General features: G+C 44.0%; 1 protein-coding gene across 3 annotated transcripts in view; it reads right to left on the reverse strand.

Annotated features, from left to right (window-relative positions):
- Positions 1-228: 228 nt before the first annotated feature.
- GASK1A (golgi associated kinase 1A) overlaps positions 229-16,915 on the reverse strand; it is an 81,332-nt gene continuing 64,645 nt past the window's right edge. For 2 of the 3 annotated variants that reach the window (XM_055281102.2, XM_063636625.1), the window contains 3 exons: positions 8,822-8,944; positions 6,932-7,035; positions 2,491-6,289 (listed from right to left, as the gene is read on the reverse strand). In XM_055281102.2, coding sequence (XP_055137077.1) covers positions 6,079-6,289; positions 6,932-7,035; positions 8,822-8,944 — 438 coding nt within the window. In that variant the 3' untranslated portion in view covers positions 2,491-6,078. Of the gene's footprint in view, positions 1,538-2,490; positions 6,290-6,931; positions 7,036-8,821; positions 8,945-16,915 lie in introns of those variants that run through there. The other variant, XM_055281084.2, reaches the window with a different exon arrangement.

The raw sequence follows: 16,915 nt of genomic DNA on the forward strand, positions 1-16,915 counted from the left end.
CATCATTAACAGAAAGTTCTTCTTCTGCTAATCCTTCTGAATCCAAAGGGATTAGCAGAAGAGGAACTGTCAGGGTGGCTGGGCTGGGGAGTGTGGTAGGAAAAGTGGTGGTCTTGGAGGTGAGACTTCCTAGCACAGTTCTTGCCGGGTTTGAAGTCCCACCCTTGTACCTACAAGCTGGGTGACCTCAGGTACGTTATTTAACCCCTCTGTGCTTCATCTGTAAAATGGAGATCGTAACAATCACACCTCCCCATGTGGTTGCTGTGAGGTTAAAAGCTTTGATCCATGTAAACCACCTATCCTAGGGAGCCTGCCCTTCTCCCCGACCCAGGGAGGAAGAGGTCAGTGTTGATGGGAGTGCCCGGAAATGGTGTCCTTGTCAGATAAGCTAAGGAGGGAGAGCTGGGCCCTATGCCACAGTGCTACAAGTGGTTGCTGTGCACTGGGCAGGCTGAGAGGGGCCACTCCATATCTGCCCACGTGCCCCCACTGTCTATGCTGAGCAGACCTGTTCACATCAGCACACAAAAGGGCTTGGTGCAAGCTGGGGCCTTGCTCACTGACAGGAAGAGTCTGGCTTGGTCTTTTCAAAGGGAAACTCTCCACACACACACACACACACACACACACACAACCAGGCAACCCTGCCAGGCAGATCTCCCCTCCTTTCTTAGGCGGCCACCTCTGCCTCATTTCAGTGTAAAGGAAACCTGCTCTCAGGATGTGGCTCAGTTTGCCTGCCCTTCCAGGTGCCGAGCCACTGCCTTCACCTGGATTACCAGCTAACTTTGTTTAATTCTTACAGCCAGGCAGTATGGAAATCAACAAAAACCACCCAAGGGAGAACAGAGGCTTGCTACGGCAAGGGGGTCAGCACCATCACTTGCATTTGGCAGGGACTCCAAGACAGGCAGGGACTGGGAAAGCTTTATAGTGAGAAAGAAAGGGAAGGCTTCAGGTGCACCCTGATTGGAGGCTGCTGGCATGACAGACACTGGAGGTGGGCAAACTAGAAGTGGGGCATCCTAAGTGATTGGTTAGGGGAGCATATTTGGCTTTCTCTGATTGATCCTGAGTTGGAAGCAGGGACAAAAATAAGGAAGTTGGCAGTCACTGACTAGGTCCTCATCCTACTGAGCAGATGCTACAGACATTGTGGTTGGTTCTCTGAGCTGGTTGCTACAGAGGTGGTGGATAGAGTTTTATTATTATATGTAGTTTGGGCATTGTCCACTTGCACATTCAGTCTCTCAGTGGTGAGACAGGATTAGATCTGTTTTATTTCAAAGAGGCTGGTTAAGTCACAAAGTAGAATGAGCCTCATCCTAATGTGAGGGCTCCACATTATGTTTTGCAATGAAATGTTTCTTTGTATTCCTTTCTCCTTGCCATTTTCTAGGATGACAAGTGTCTCACTCCCACCTCTGGCTGACTGTAGGTCTACCAGGCAGAAGGCAAAGCAGAAACTGTTAAACAGAAACTGGTTGAGGCCTAGAGGAGCAGCATCACTTGATAAGGGTATCCTTGGAAAGAACTGAGAACACAGGAAGAAGAGAGGAGAAAAGACAAAAAGTCAAAGTCAAATAAACATTGGTGACCTTAAGAGAAATGCCTGAACTCTCTAAATCCAAACTCCCTTTTCCAAGGGCCTGAGTCTTGCCCAGGACACGTCTACATTTCCACGCCCGCTGAATATGCCAGGCGTTTTGGTTTATTGCAGGCCCCTGCTGCCTATCTCCTACATTAGGTTCTCAAAGATCTAGCAAAAGGCACAGGGCCCAGATGCTTTTATGGGAGAGTGCTATAAAACTTTTGAGGAATAAACGGTTCTTATTTAAACTGTTACAAAGCATTAAAAAGATAAAATAAAATTCTGAGTTTATTTTATGAGGTATGTTTAAATTTAATAGTAAGACAGCCATGGAGTGCCCAAAAAGGAAAACCTTATGAATGTATATGCAAAGATTCTAAGTAAAATATTGGCAAGTTAAATTCTGCAGTTCCCAAAATACTAACATACATCAGCCTAATAGGTTTATTCTGAGAATGTAAAGATTATTCAGCATTAGAAAATAAAGGAGAAAAACCATATGCTCAATAGATATTGAAAAGGGCATTTAATAAAATTCAATCCCCATTCTTGATTTTTGAAAAATTATTTTAGTAAGCTGAGAATAAAAAGAAACTTCCTTAACTTAATGAAAGATATTTATCAGAAATGATTTCTTTAAACCTGACAAAACATAATAGAAATCACAGAGGTGTTCCCATTAAAGTCCAGAATAAGATGTGGATGCCTACTATTGTTGCTATTATTACTCAATTTTCCTCCAGAAAGCTCCCAACCTAAGTAATAAGACAATAGAAATAAATGAGAGGAGTACACACACACATTTCGGGGGACCTGCCCCAAAATCACATAGGTTCTTTTCTATTTCCCTAAGCGTCGGCTGGCTTTAGAAATAAAGGGACAGAGTACAAAACAGAGAAATTTTAAAGCTGGGCGTCCGGGGGAGACATCACATGTTGGTAGGATCCGTGATGCCCCACAAGCCACAAAAACCAGCAAGTTTTTATTAGGGATTTTCAAAAGGGGAGGGAATGTGCGAATAGGTGTGGGTGACAGACATCAAGTACTTAACAGGGTGATAGAATATCACAAGGCAAGTGGAGGCAGGACGAGATCACAGGACCACAGGACCGAGGCGAAATTAAAATTGGTGTTGAAGTTTCGGGCACCATTGTCATTGATAACATCTTATCAGGAGACAGGGTTTGAGAGCAACCGGTCTGACCAAAATTTATTAGGCGGGAATTTCCTCTTCCTAATAACCCTGGGAGCACAATGGGAGGCTGGAGTCTATCTCACCTCTGCAATCTCGACCATAAGAGACAGGTACTCCCCAGGAGGGCCAGTTCAGAGACCTACCCCTAGGTGCACATTCTCTTTCTCAGGGATATTCTATGCTGAGAAAAAGAATTCAGCAATATTTCTCCCATTTGCTTTTGAAAGAAGAGAAATATGGCTCTATTCTGCCCGGTTCACCGGCGGTCAGAGTTTAAGGTTATCTCTCTTATTCCCTGAACAATTGCTGTTATCCTGTTCTTTTTTCAAGGTGCTCAGATTTCATATTGCATAAACACATATGCTCTACAATTTGCGCAGTTAATGCAATTATCACATAGTCCTGAGGCGACATACATCCTCCTCGGGTGACAGGATTAAGAGATTAAAGTAAAGACAGGCATAGGAAATCACCAGGGTATTGATTGGGGAAGTGATAATTGTCCATGAAATCTTTACAATTTATGTTTAGAGATTGCAGTAAAGACAAGCATAAGAAATTACAAAAGTATTAATTTGGGGAACTAATAAATGTCCATAAAATCTTCACAATCCAAGTTTTTCTGCCATGGTTTCAGCTGGTCCCTCTGTTTGGAGTCCCTGACTTCCCGCAACACACACACACTTATGAAATATAAATGTAAAATTATCATTATTTGAAAATATTATTTTCTACTTAAAAACTATAAGATATGCACCTAAAATTCTATCTAGAAAAATCTAATCAAGAAAAAGAACTCATTCTCAATAGGAGTAAAAATTACAAACTATCTTTAAAATGAGCTTCTTTGTTGAAGAAAACTTTAAAATGTTACTAGAGGCCGGGTTCTGTGGCTCATGCCTGTAATCCCAGCACTTTGGAGGCTGGGATGGGCGGATGCTTTGAGCTCAAGAGTTCAAGACCAGCCTGGGCAATATGGCAAAATCCCATCTCTACAAAACAATACAAAAATTAGCTGGTCGCGGTGGTGTGCACTTGCCGTCCCAGCTACTCAGGAGGCTGAGGTGAGAGGATCACTTGAGCCCAGGAGGTTGAGGCTGCAGTGAGCTGAAATCTTGCCACTGCACTCCAGCCTGGGTGACAGAGTGAGACTCTGTCTCAATAAACAAAAAAATGTTGCTAGAGATTATCAAAGAATAGGTGGATTGATAAACCTGAATGAGAGCACTCAATATTCAAATAAGTCAGATTCCCACCAATTATAAATTCAATATAATCACAATCAAAACACCAATGAGATTTTGAGGATAAAAAGAGAGGGGTGGCATGCTTCATAGACTGACACTATCACATGAAAGACAAATGCACAAAAATAGCAAAGGAAAAAAACTAAAGTAGAATACAAATATGGGAACTCAGCCTACCAGAGAGCAAAAAAAGAATAAAGTAACTTTAATTAAAACACTGTCATACTAATGCAGGAACTGAAAAATAATATCAGAACAGAGTTCACAAATGGACCTCCGTGCATGTGGGAACCTAATATCTGACAAAAGTGTACTTTCACAGCAGTAAAGAAAGAATGGAATGTGAAATAATGTTACAGCAACTAACTATCCATTTGAAGGGAAATGAAACTTGTTAGATCCCTAACTCACACCATTCTCTGCTTAAATCCATATAAAATACAGGTTTTATATATTAATTTAGAGGAATATATAAGAAATATATGAAAATATATAAGAAATGCTATATAATATATAAGAAATACTGTATAATGCTAGAATAAAACACAGGAGATTATTTCAATAATCTTGAAGTGGTGACAGCCTTTCTAAAAAGGCATGAAACTCAAAAGACTTAAAGGGAAGGATAAACAAATTTGACTACGTGGAAATTAACATTTTACACTTGGCAAAAGACTATAAACAAAGTTAAGAGACAAATGACAGGCTGGAAGAAAACATTTACACCAAGTCAACAGAGAAAAGATCGATCACACTCATTAGAGTCAAAGATTTCCAACAAATCAACAAGCAAAGGGCAAACATCTTAAAAGAAAAAGATAATGCAGAAAAGAAAATACAAATGTCTGGCAAATAAGTGGAAAGATGACTTCATTCATGATTAAGGAAATGCAGCTTTTAAAATAGGTTTTCCTCCTAAATAGACCAAAAAAAAAAAAAAAAAAAAAAACCCAAAAGTCTGAGAATGTCAAGTGTTGGTGAGGGTGTAGAAAAATAATCAGTCTCCTACCCTCTTGGGAGAAATGTAAATTGACACCACCATTTCAGAGAGCAATTTGGCAGTTTCTCTCAGAATACTGAATGCCCATACCCTTTGCCCCGGAAATCCCTTATGGAAATCTAGCTCGCAGAAATACTTGCATGCCATGCGATCATGTTCATGGCAGCAATGTCTGTAATTGATGAAAAATTGGAGCTACTTAAATGTTGATGATTATGGGACCAGCTAAAGAAAGTATGACACATCCCTGCCTTGGAATTTCATGCAGTCACCAACAAAGATTGGGTCAATTCAGATGGCTGATATAGAATATAGTTAATAAAGTAAAAATATAGTGAGTTGACAAAGCATGACCACACTTTTATTTTTTAATTTGCATGTAGTGTGGCCATGAATAACACACACACATACACACCGTTAGGGAATTTGTGGGACTTATGCTTTTTGTCATATGCTTCTATTATTTATGGACTTTTTTTTTACTGAGCATGTATTACTTTTAGACTTTTATAATTTTTTAAACCAAAAAACATAACTGAGTAATAATTGAAAATTTAAAGTCTATAAAGACAAACGCATTATGTTTCATTTCTTAGGCCTGAGTCTACTTTCAGCCAGAGCAACTCTAGGCTGCAAGTGCAGTTCTATGAAGATTGTACCTTTATTAGGTTTGTCTCATGTATTGCATGCAGGCATGCACACATGCCACCCACACCTACACGCCTCTACACACACACAAACTTTTCCCGCTCTGCATATGCACGTGCATCACACATTTTTACAGTTTCTTGAGCAGCTCAAGAAGATTTTTGAATGTATTTGTTGGCCCAAGGGAATAAATAGCCAGAGCCAACAAGGCAGAAAGGGACGCACTGAGATTGAAAACCCCATGCTACCTCCACCATCCCAGGCAGGTGAAATATCCCATGACATCCTTGTGCCCCTCTGGCTTCTGGCTTTTCCCATTTGTCCTCAAGATGAGTGAGTTCAAGAAAATGTGGCCATCAGGATGGATGCTCATTGACTCAGGGCTGTGTGAGGCTTACGGGTCCTCATCCCTGAAGAGTGTGAGGTTGTGCTTTCGGATGTGTCCCAGCAGCACCTGTCCTCGCCGCTCCAGGGTCTGGAGGACCTGCTTCAGCCCCTGGGCCCCGCCTTGGCTTTTCCAGAACACGGGGTCCATCTGCAGCGACTTAAGCAGCATGTTCTGTAAACACCCTGATGCGAGAACCTTCACGGCAGACTCAGGAAACCTGGAACAAAGGCCCCAGAGGCCCATAATAGAAAGAAAAAGCAACGGTAATCTCAGAGAATTTCAATAACTGGTGACGCCAGATGGCCAGAGCTTGCATAGCTGAGGAACTCTGCCAAAGTCACCTGGCAAACTCCTCAGGCCTGCACCTGCTATCTCATTAACAGAGGACCCTTTGCCTGGCTCTGCTGTGAAGGCAGGGGACAGAGCTTTCAGATGGGTCCCATCCTACAGAGAAGCCAGGTGAGTAAATTCTGCTATCCCAGGCTCCACTTGGCAAATGCAGGGCCAGAAAGAATCCTGGGAAGGCAAAACTGCCTGCCAAGAGTGAGCTGGGAGGAGTAGACTCTCCGGCCTAGTTCTCCCACCCAGAACAAGGGAAGGACTAGCCTTCCCATACCCCAGCAATGCAGCTAGTATTCTGCAGGCACAGGAGGCCCTCTGGATATTGGGGTAGGCCCTGCCAACTGTATCCCCTCTCAGCTTTCCCAGGGCTCCCCACCACCACCTAAAGTTCTGATCCAACAGCTTCTGTCTGATGGACCGTGGGCTTCTCAGGGCCACAGCTGAAGGTCCCAAGGTTTGCAGCAAGGCCATCAGGTCTCAGTCCCATGAACTTCCACCCAACCCTTTTGACCCTCACCCATCTATGCCCTCCAGCAGCCGAAAGTTCAGCTTGTCCTCAGGGTGCTGAAGGTTGCCAGCGTTATCGATGTAGACCAGGTGAGATGGATCGCTGCTCCGGACCTCAGGGAAGAGGGTGGACAGAGACAGAGGTGGGTAAGGGTGCAGCTACAGCTGGCACCTATGGACTTGGTCAAGATTAAGGGGCTGAGAGCCCTGAGCTGTCAGTCCCACAGTCCATCCTAACAAACAGTCCTCACCGCTGAGCGCTTACTCTATGCTGGGCACTGTGCTAAGTGCTTCCAGGCATCCTGTCAATTAATTCTCCCAGTAACCTTAGGAAGCAGGCACTAGTGTTAGCCCTATTTTAAGAAATGGTGGCACCTTCTTTAAGTTAAGCAATTTGCACAAAATCACACAGCTAGTAAGTAGCTGGGCTGTTTCAAACCCGGACCCATAGGGCTAAGCCACAGCACCATCTGCTAAATTGCAAGGCCAAAGGACTGATCCTGTTTTGGTGGCTGAAGGGGTGAGGAGCAAGGGTGGGAATCAGCAGGTGCCGAGGTAGCCTGCTCCTCGGGACCACCAGCCGTGAGGGGCATTGCACATGTGCTGCTCACATGTGTACACACACTCAGTCACCCCTTTGTGCCACCTGTGCCTGTGCACTTGGGCATCCCCATGAGCATCACTGAGATCACACAGAGATGTCCTTTCTCCTCAAAAAGCACTGACCATACTCTGTTTCTACAGAAGAGTTTGGCAGCTCCTAAACCTTTTCAAAACCAAAATCAGCACCAGAAAACTCTTTAGTACCTTAAAGAATATGGTGTGGTTGCGAATGGGAGGCCATCTCCTCTGGTCCCCACTCCCATGCACGCACTCCTTTCCCACATAGCCTCCAAAAGTCCATGGACACTTCCCACAATCCTCTCCAGCAGCCTAGGCTTAAGCTATGAACTTCTGTTTTGAGGACCCCAGCTCCCCTTCTCTCTGCCTCTTCTCCTTTCTCACCCCACTCCACATGTCAGGATCACCTTTTGCTCAAAGCCAGGTGACTCTTCCCTCTGGAAACTGCTGTCCTAAGAGATCTGTGAAATGCCTGCTCACCGGGGGTAAACAATGGCTATTAAAGCTTTGTCTCTCCCATGGATATTTAGCTTTGACCAGGGAAGAGGAGAGATGGCTCTGGAGGTAAGGGAGGAGAATTCCCAGCACCACCACTAAGCAATCCTGGCCTTCGGGTGATGTGGCCTCCCTGAAGCCCATCCCTGGACACCATGCTGACAGCTACCCTCCAAGAGCAAAGGGAGGCTGTGAGGACACTATGCCTCACTGCAGGAGAAGATAGAGAAGGCCTTCCCTGGGGGAAGCACCTTGCTTCTTATGCAGAAGTGGCTATTCTGCCCTCTCCAGTGGCCTCGGCACATTGCTTCCCACCCTGGACTCTAGTTTTGACAGGAGCAGCACCAGCCTGTGAGCCACAGTGGTCTTGGGTTCATGCCCTAATGCTGCTACCGTATGGCCTTGGAGATTCCTTTCCCTCCAGACTGCAATTCCTCATTTACTGGCACAAGGAGGATGTTGCCTAGACACATCATTCTCAAACTCTACTTCCAGGAGCCCTAGTTGTTCCCTGGAGTCTCTTACGGACAGTGGAGACAGTGAAAACAGGGCTCCAGCCCCCACCCCACACTTCTCCTCAGGCACATTCTTAAAGCTCCGTTTTGTCAGCTTTATATATTGCGGACTCCTGGAAATATTCAAACAATTGGTTCTGCTGCTGAAAAGAAGAAGACCGGGAAACCCCAGCATCAACTGATCTCTGAAACTTGTTAACAGCATCTTCTGAAGGACACAGGAAGACCTGGGTCTGGGGTGACAAGGGGATGGTGTGGAGGAGACGTACCAGGATGTGGACCAGCCGCAGCTCGGCTGGGTTCCGGCATTTCTCTCGGAGCCTCTCTTCCACACAGGGGTCTGAGGGCTCAGGCTCGAAGCCACAGCAGTAGCGATCCAAGCGGTCGTGGACCTGTGGAGACACCCAGCTTTTGGTGGGGTGCAGCAGGGGGCCTGCCTCCACCAGGCACCATACGGAGGCCACCTGACCGGCTGTTTCCTACATGACCCTGGCGCCACAGCAGGGGTGACCCTCAGTGGTTCTCTGTGCTGGTCATTCCTAAATGGAGCTTCCGCTTTCCTCCTCTGGCCAGATCACTCTGCACACCAGGAGCTGTCTGCTCATGCCTCAGGCCAGTGTGGATTTTCACCCAGTGCCCACAGCTTAACCTACACTGTTGCTCTTGAGCTCTAGCCTGGCACCCCTGGGGCTCCGAGTGCTGACCGTCTGCCTGTCTACCTAAGGAGATTCCACATCACTCTACTTTTTCTTTAAGCAGCAAATGCTACATCAGGGATTCCTCCTTTCTTCAGGGGTGCAAGTCCTTCAATGATCATCTCAACAGCTCCAACTGGACAGCTCTCTCACCCTGCAGCAGGCCTGAATCAAGCCAGGGAAAGAAGAGGGCATCCTCAATGTGGTGTGCAGTCAGTTCTGAGGAGCTTTGCCACCCTTCCCCTGAATAGACACATACAGATAACACCCACAGCATTTTAGAGTGGATCAGAGGATTCCTAGAATCACACTTCCCACTCACTTGCTTCTGGGATGCTTTCTTCAGAAGGAAAGGCGCAGCCTGCAAGTCAGCAATAGGAAGAATCGTGGGTCTACCCCAGCCCTGACCTACATGAGGATAGTATCTGCTGTAAGTATCTAGGACAAAGTTGAGGATGGAAAGGCATACAAGAAGAAGTGGTAGAGTCCTCTGAGGATGTTTAGGGGAGGGCTTGCTGTGGGGAGAAAGACAGGAAAGGGAGAATAGTCGAAGTGAGGAGTTGGTTTGGAGAAGGCTTGGGAGATGCTAGGAAGTGGATGAAAGATGAAGCGAGGGCGGCTGAGCAGTAGGGAATCACCATCACACACAGGATGGGCAAGCTGGGGACAACTCATTCTATTTTCCTTTTATGAAGGAAACTTGGTTTGATGCAATACCTCGATGAGTGCTTAGGGTAGAAGGTGAAATCCTAGGAGGTCTGGGTGTGGGAGGACTTGCTTTGCATGGGACAAGAAGAAAAGTTAGTTTCTTGCTGCGGAAGGATGAGGACAGAGGAATAGAGAAGGTGAAGGGAAGCAGGGAGCAGCAGGGGCTGAGACGTGCCCTCCGGTAAGTTCTCCATCCAGTGAAGTTGCTGCCCTTGTGAAATGTTTGGTGGATGCTGAGCTTTGAGTTCAGGTTTGGTGTGGGGCAAGTCAAGGTAGTGCTCACGGCACATGAAACAGAAAGAGTCCATCTACTCCTTGGGATTTGTCCAAATACTAGGAAGGGCTCCAGACCCCAAAGGTTATGGGACTAGGGGTTTTAGTCATTTTCTTAAATCTCCCAAGTGGTGGTGAAAGTCAGTGGGGAGGCCTTGAGGACCTCTGGGATCTACCAGTCAGGACAATGAATCACATAGGTATCTAACTCTCAGGCTGCAAAATGTACTAAGTTCCTAAAAGAGCCTGGTGTGGGGAAGACCTAGATTGGACACTCTGATCCCATCTTTGCAGAAGGGATAGTCTGAATTAGAAAGCCCGGGAATACCACTGGAGAGGAAGACATCAGCCTGGGAACCTGGAAACAGTATGAAGGCAGCAGAGCAGACTTCGTTTCAAGAAAATTGTCATTATCTGACGTGTCTGGTTATTCCCTGGTAAACTCCACTAAGAGGCATGGTTTTTTTGGTTGCCCGGTACTAAAAGCCTTCTCCTGGAAGGGTAGAGGACATTTGTTGAGAACATTTACTGGTAAATGTTTCAACAGCATGGCTGTCTGAGACAATGGATAACAGTTGGGACAAACAATAGATTAAACAAAAAGCTTTAAAAGGAAAAGATAAGAAATGAAATGTCCAAGGGGCTGTGAAAAGCTCCAGTATGTTCCTGGAAATCTAGAAGGCCACATGCACATGTGTAGGACTGTGCACATGTTCAGGAAAAAACTGAAAATACCCTAAGCTCTCACCTCTGGTTGACCTTGAGACTATATAAGCATGAGTGAAGGCAAAAGCAGATTTGTCAATTGCATACATACGTGTTGGAGATGTCTCAACACGTACACGCAGAGTCCTTTGGCAAAGACTAAGAGACTTACTGGCTCCAGAAATTCATGAAAATCTCCTGCTCAGTCATCAGCTGATCATTGAACTAACTGAGCAGAAATTTCAGTGGCCATATACACTAAAGAACACAGATGAATATAGAATTTGTTCATAAAAATAAAACAAGCAAATAAAGAAAATCACTACAAACAAAAACAACTACAACAAACAGCAACGACAAAAATCCTGGGGAAAAGAAGAATCTGATTTTCAGAGTGGCCACCTTACATTATTTAAATACTCAGTTTTCAACAAAAAATATGAGACAGTCAAAGAAACAAAGTATGGCCAATATGCATGAAAAAAGTCAATCAATCAAAATTTTTCCTGAGGAAGCCCAGATGTTAGATAAAAAAATTTAAATCAGCTATTTTACATATGTTCAAAGAACTAAAGGAAACCAAGCCTAGAGAAGTAAAGTATGAGAACGATACCGCACCATAAAGACTACATGAATAATGAGATAGAAATTATAAAGAGAAACCAAATATAAATTATGGAGTTGAAAAGTACAACAACTTTTAAAAATTCACTGAGAGGATCGAACAGCAGTTATGAGCAGGCATAAGAACGAATCAGAAAACCTGAAGATAGGTCAACTGAGATTATCAAGTACGAGGAATAAGAAGAAAAAAATGAAGAAAAATAAACAGTGCCTCAGAGACCCATGTAACACCATCAAGTGTACCAACATATATATAAGAGGAGTTTTAAAAGGAAGGGAGGAGGATGTGAAAATAATATTAGAAGAATTAATGTCCAAAACCTCCTCACTCCTCAAATTTGATGAAGAGCATTGATCTACACGTACAAGAGGTCCAGTGAACTCCATTAATATAAACTGAAAGAGACCTACACCTAGAATAAAACTGTCAAAAGCCAAAGACAGAGAGAGAATCTTAAAAGCAAGACAGAAGTCACTCATCACATAAAAAGGATTCTTTCAAAGAGTAATTTGATATCAGATTTATCAAAAACCATGGAGGCCAAAAGGCAGAGGAATGAATAACATTCAAAGTGTTGAAATTAAATTAAAAAAAAAAGAGAGTCTGTCAACCAAGAATTTTATATATCAAAAATTAAGGAGAAATGAAGACATTAACAGAACAACAAAAACAGAGTTTATTGTCAGCAGGCTTCTTCTACAAGAAATACTAAAAGGAGGCCTTCAGGTTGAATGAAAGGACACTAAGTAGTAACTTGAATTAATATCAAGAACTAAAAAGCTCTGTTCAAGGTAACTACATAAACATAAAAGACATTATAAACGTATTCTTTTTGGTCTGGACTTCTTTTTTCCCCTCTGATTTTAAAAAACAACCGCTAAAAGCAATAATTATAATCCATGCTGATGGGCAGAAAATGTATAAAGATGTAATTTGTGACAACAGCATAAAAGTAGGGGGGACAGATTTATATATAGAGTCCATTTACACTATTGAAATTAAATTGCTGGTAATCTGGCCTAGATTGTAATAAATCAAGATGTTAATGGTAATCCCAGTGCAATTACCAAGAAAATAACTACAGTTCTAGTCACCAACCAATCTCACAAAACCAGATGTTAAGAAATGAGACAGCATTCAATAGTCCCAAGTACTGTCCCCAAACATTATTTTCTTTGTTTTATAAAGTTAAACATGGAGAAAGCATACCTCAGGTCTAGACAGGCTGAGGGCAGTAGACCAAATGGATTAAATATATCCACTGATTCTAGTAAAAAAACAAGTTTAGCCCAGAGGCCAATGCACAAAGCCCAAAAGATTAGTCCAGCCCAGAACCACAGCCCTGTTCATGCAATGAGCCAATTAGCAAGACTTCCTGAGGAGGACCCTCTTTACTGCTTTGGCCTCCTGAACTTTGGGTAACCAATATCCAATTTTCTTTCTTTCCTCTAATACCCTATTATAAAAAGTTTCAAACATACAGCAAATTTGAAATAATTTTATGGTGAATACCCACATACCCATTACCAAAATTCTACCATTAATATTTTATTATACTTACTTTATGACATATCTATTGATACATCTCTATATCTATCCATTAGGTCATCTTATTTCTTATTTTTTAGGCATTTCAAAGTAAGTTGCAGACATTAGAAATTTCCCTCTAAATACATTGGCATGCACACCACTCACTAGAGTTCCTGGTTTTCCTATAAGAGAATCAACCTTCCCTGCCAGACACAGTCTGGTGGCACAATCAATCCAAGTACCCTGCACACCCAGCCATGAAGTGAGGATGGCGTCCAAGCTCCCCTAACCATATACCCTCCATCCTTCCCCTGATTCTTCAGGCTTCCCAGGCCTTTTTCTTCCATTCCTTGAAGCCCTTAATGTCTTACCAAATGTAGACTATTTTCTTGCTTATGTTAACCAGAGTTAGTCTCTGTTGCTTGGAATCAAACTCCCTTCAAGTGATGCACCCCCTGAATTTTCCTTCATCCAGGTTAAACACACTTGGGTTCTGCAACTATGGTAGATGCTTTTGATGCTCTCCATCCATGAACCTAGGGCTCACCTACAGAAGGTCCCAACCATACAGTCCCCATATGTAGAGGTACTCTTGCCCATAACAGGCTTGACCCACTCACGCAGCAGGCCAAAGTGCTAGAAAATCAATGCCCCTAGGAGCAAGCTTCAAACAATGACTTATGGCAGTTACTGTAAAAATATCATAGCCCCTCACCTCCCAGGGGAATTATACCCTACAGCAGTGTTCTACACAGTCTGTCAAGGGCCCTCATCTGGGTTCAGCCTCACTTGCCCATGGTGGCAGCCTGCTCTTTACTGTACCCTTCATTAGTTTTTCTTCCTTCCCTGCTTCACTTCCCCATTTGCCCACCAGGTTTCCTAGGACCACCTCCCAAATAAATTGCTCTATTCAAATTCTAGTCTCAGAGTCCCTTTTTGGGGAACTCAAACCTAGATAGAAACCCCTCACGGTCTCTATTGCTGTCACATGTCCAGGCTCTTGTTGGTCAATATTCTTGTCATACTTTAGTAACTAGCACTGGACACAACAGCTGAGAATCAAGTTATGGAGTAGCACCGAAACATCGCCTGCCTGATTCCAGATGCTAAGGCTGAATTAGCATCTTCACCAATCTTATCATATTGTTGACACCTATTGTGCATGTCCAAAACTAGCAAGTCTCTGTCTCATATGTGTCCATTCAGCCAGGGCTTCATTAACCTGCCTTTATACCACTGACTCACAGGCCTTCAGTAGACTTTACATTTAACACTATTCCATTTCCTCCTTTAATCTTTCATTGCAACCCATTGAATCTTTTTTGGATGGTTTTGCTGTCACATTCATTTGCTTTTCCTTCCCCTGACAATTTTCAGTTATGTGCCAGCCAGACCAGTAAGCTACTATACCAATGGGAGTGTTTTCAGCCACAAGTAACAGAAAAACCTGACTCAAAATGGCTTAAACCATAAGGAAGGTTGAGATTATCTACAGAAGGAAGTCTGGAGGAAGGGCAGGTTGGGTAGATTTAGCAGCTCCATATTGTCATGATAAGGACTTGGGTTGCTTTCTGCCCTCCACGTTACCACCCACAATGTTAACAGCATCCCAGTGTTGTCTTAGGATGCCTGCAGGTAGTTGCTGTGGGGATATGTTTCCTTGTTCCTGCCCAGCAGGAGAGAGAGAAGAAGAGTATGAGAGAAGGGGAGAGAGAGAAGGAAACTCTCCCCTCAACAACCATGGAATAGAAGGTCTTCCCTTCAGCCAAATTAAGAGGCACACATTCTTGGACCAATAGCAATCAGTGGAAGATGTTAATGCACTGATCCTTGAACCCACTGCCTCTGAATCCAGGAATAGGTGGAAGGTGAATCAAATCAGGACTCTGTGAGGAAGGACTACAGAGAGACTGGCTGGGTCCCCTACAGCCCAGATGTCCTCATTCAGGCTACTAATAAAAATGTTGGCTAGGACAGGGTTAGAGAGTTCATTTTAAATCACTAAAGCTAGTATCATACCACCTGTATTGGTCCGTTCTCATGCTGATGCAAGAGATGGGCTCCCAGTCTTGGGCAGCTCTGGCCCTGTAGCTTTGCAGGTTAGAGACCCCCTCCCGACTGCTCTCACCAGCTGGCATTGAGTGTCTGCAGCTTTTCCAGGTGCACAGTGCAAGTTGTCAGTGTATCTACCATTCTGGGGTCTGGAGGACGATGGCCCTCTTCTTACAGCTCCATGAGGCAGTGCCCCACTGGGGACTCTGTGTGGGGGCTCTGACTCCACATTTCCCTTCCACATTGCCCTAGCAAAGGTTCTCCATGAGGGTTCCACCCCTTCAGCAGACTTCTGCCTGGACATCCAGGTGTTTCCATACATCCTCTGAAATACAGGTGAAGGTTTCCAAAGCCCAATTCTTGTATTCTGTGCAGCCACAGGTGCAACACCACAGGGAGGCCAAGAAGGTTTGGGGCTTGTACCCTCTGAAGCAATGGCTTGAGCTGTACTTTGGCCCTTTTTTGGTGCAGCTAGGATGGAGGGCACCAAGTCCTAAGACTACACAAAGCAGCAAGATCCTGGGCCCGGCCCATGCAACCATTTCCTCCTCTGAGGCCTTTGGACCTGTGATGGGACAGTTGCCATGAAGACCTCTGACATGCCCTGGAAACATTTTCTCCATTGTCTTGGCATTGACGTTTCGCTCCTCATTACTTACGCAAATTTCTGCAGCCAGCTTGAATTTCCCTCCAGAGAATGGGTTTTTCATTTCTACCACATCATCAGGATGCAAATTTTCCAAACTTTTATGCTCTGATTCCATCTTAATTATAAGTTCCAATTCCAAACCATCTCTGTGAATGCATAAAACTGAATGTTTCTAAGAGTATCTAGGTCACATCTTGAATGCTTTGCTGCTTAGAAATTTCTTCTGCCAGATACCTTAAATCATCTCTCTCAAGTTCAAAGTTCCACAGAGCTCTAGGGGAGGGGCAAAATGCCACTAGTTTCTTTGCTAAAGCATAGCAACAATCACCTTTATTCTAGTTCCCAACAGGTTCTCATCTCCATCTGAGTCCACTTCAGCCTGGACTTCATTGTCCATATCACTATCAACATTTTGTTCAAAGCCATTCAACAAGTTTCTAGGAAGTTCCAAATTTTCCCACATCTCCCTGTCTTCTTCTGAGCCCTCCAAACTGTTCCAACGTCTGCCTGTTTTCCAGTTCCAAAGTCACTTCCACATTTTTAGGTAACTTTATAGCAGCACCCCACTCTTTGTGGTACCAATTTACTGTATTAGTCCATTTTCATACTGCTATAAACAGCTGCCCGAGACTGAGTAATTTATAAGGAAAGAGATTTAATTGACTCACTGTTCTGCATGGCTGAGGAGGCCTCAGGAAATTTACAGTTATGGCAGAAGGTGAAGGGAAAGCAAGGAAGCTTCTTCACAAGGTGGCAGGAAGGAGAATGAATGCAGGAGGAACTACCAGGCACTTATAAAACCATGAGATCTCATGAGAACTCACTATCACGAGAATAGCATTGAGGAAACCAATCCCCATGATTCAATTACCTCCACCTGGTGTCTTCCTTGACACGTAGGGATTACGGGGATTATGGGGATTGCAATTCAAGATGAGATTTTGGGTGGGGACACAGTCAAACCATATCACCACCCATATATGAGCCTACTCCACGCTTTCATATGCACCCCATCCTTAGCAAGAGCCACCAGAGGCTACCGACGCAGTGGTTTAGTGAAGAGATCAGAAAACTTCTCTATAAAGGACCAGAGAGTAAATATTTTAGGCTTTGGAGGCCATACAGT

This window comes from Symphalangus syndactylus, chromosome 1, assembly GCF_028878055.3.
Source record: "Symphalangus syndactylus isolate Jambi chromosome 1, NHGRI_mSymSyn1-v2.1_pri, whole genome shotgun sequence".
NCBI lineage: Eukaryota > Metazoa > Chordata > Mammalia > Primates > Hylobatidae > Symphalangus > Symphalangus syndactylus.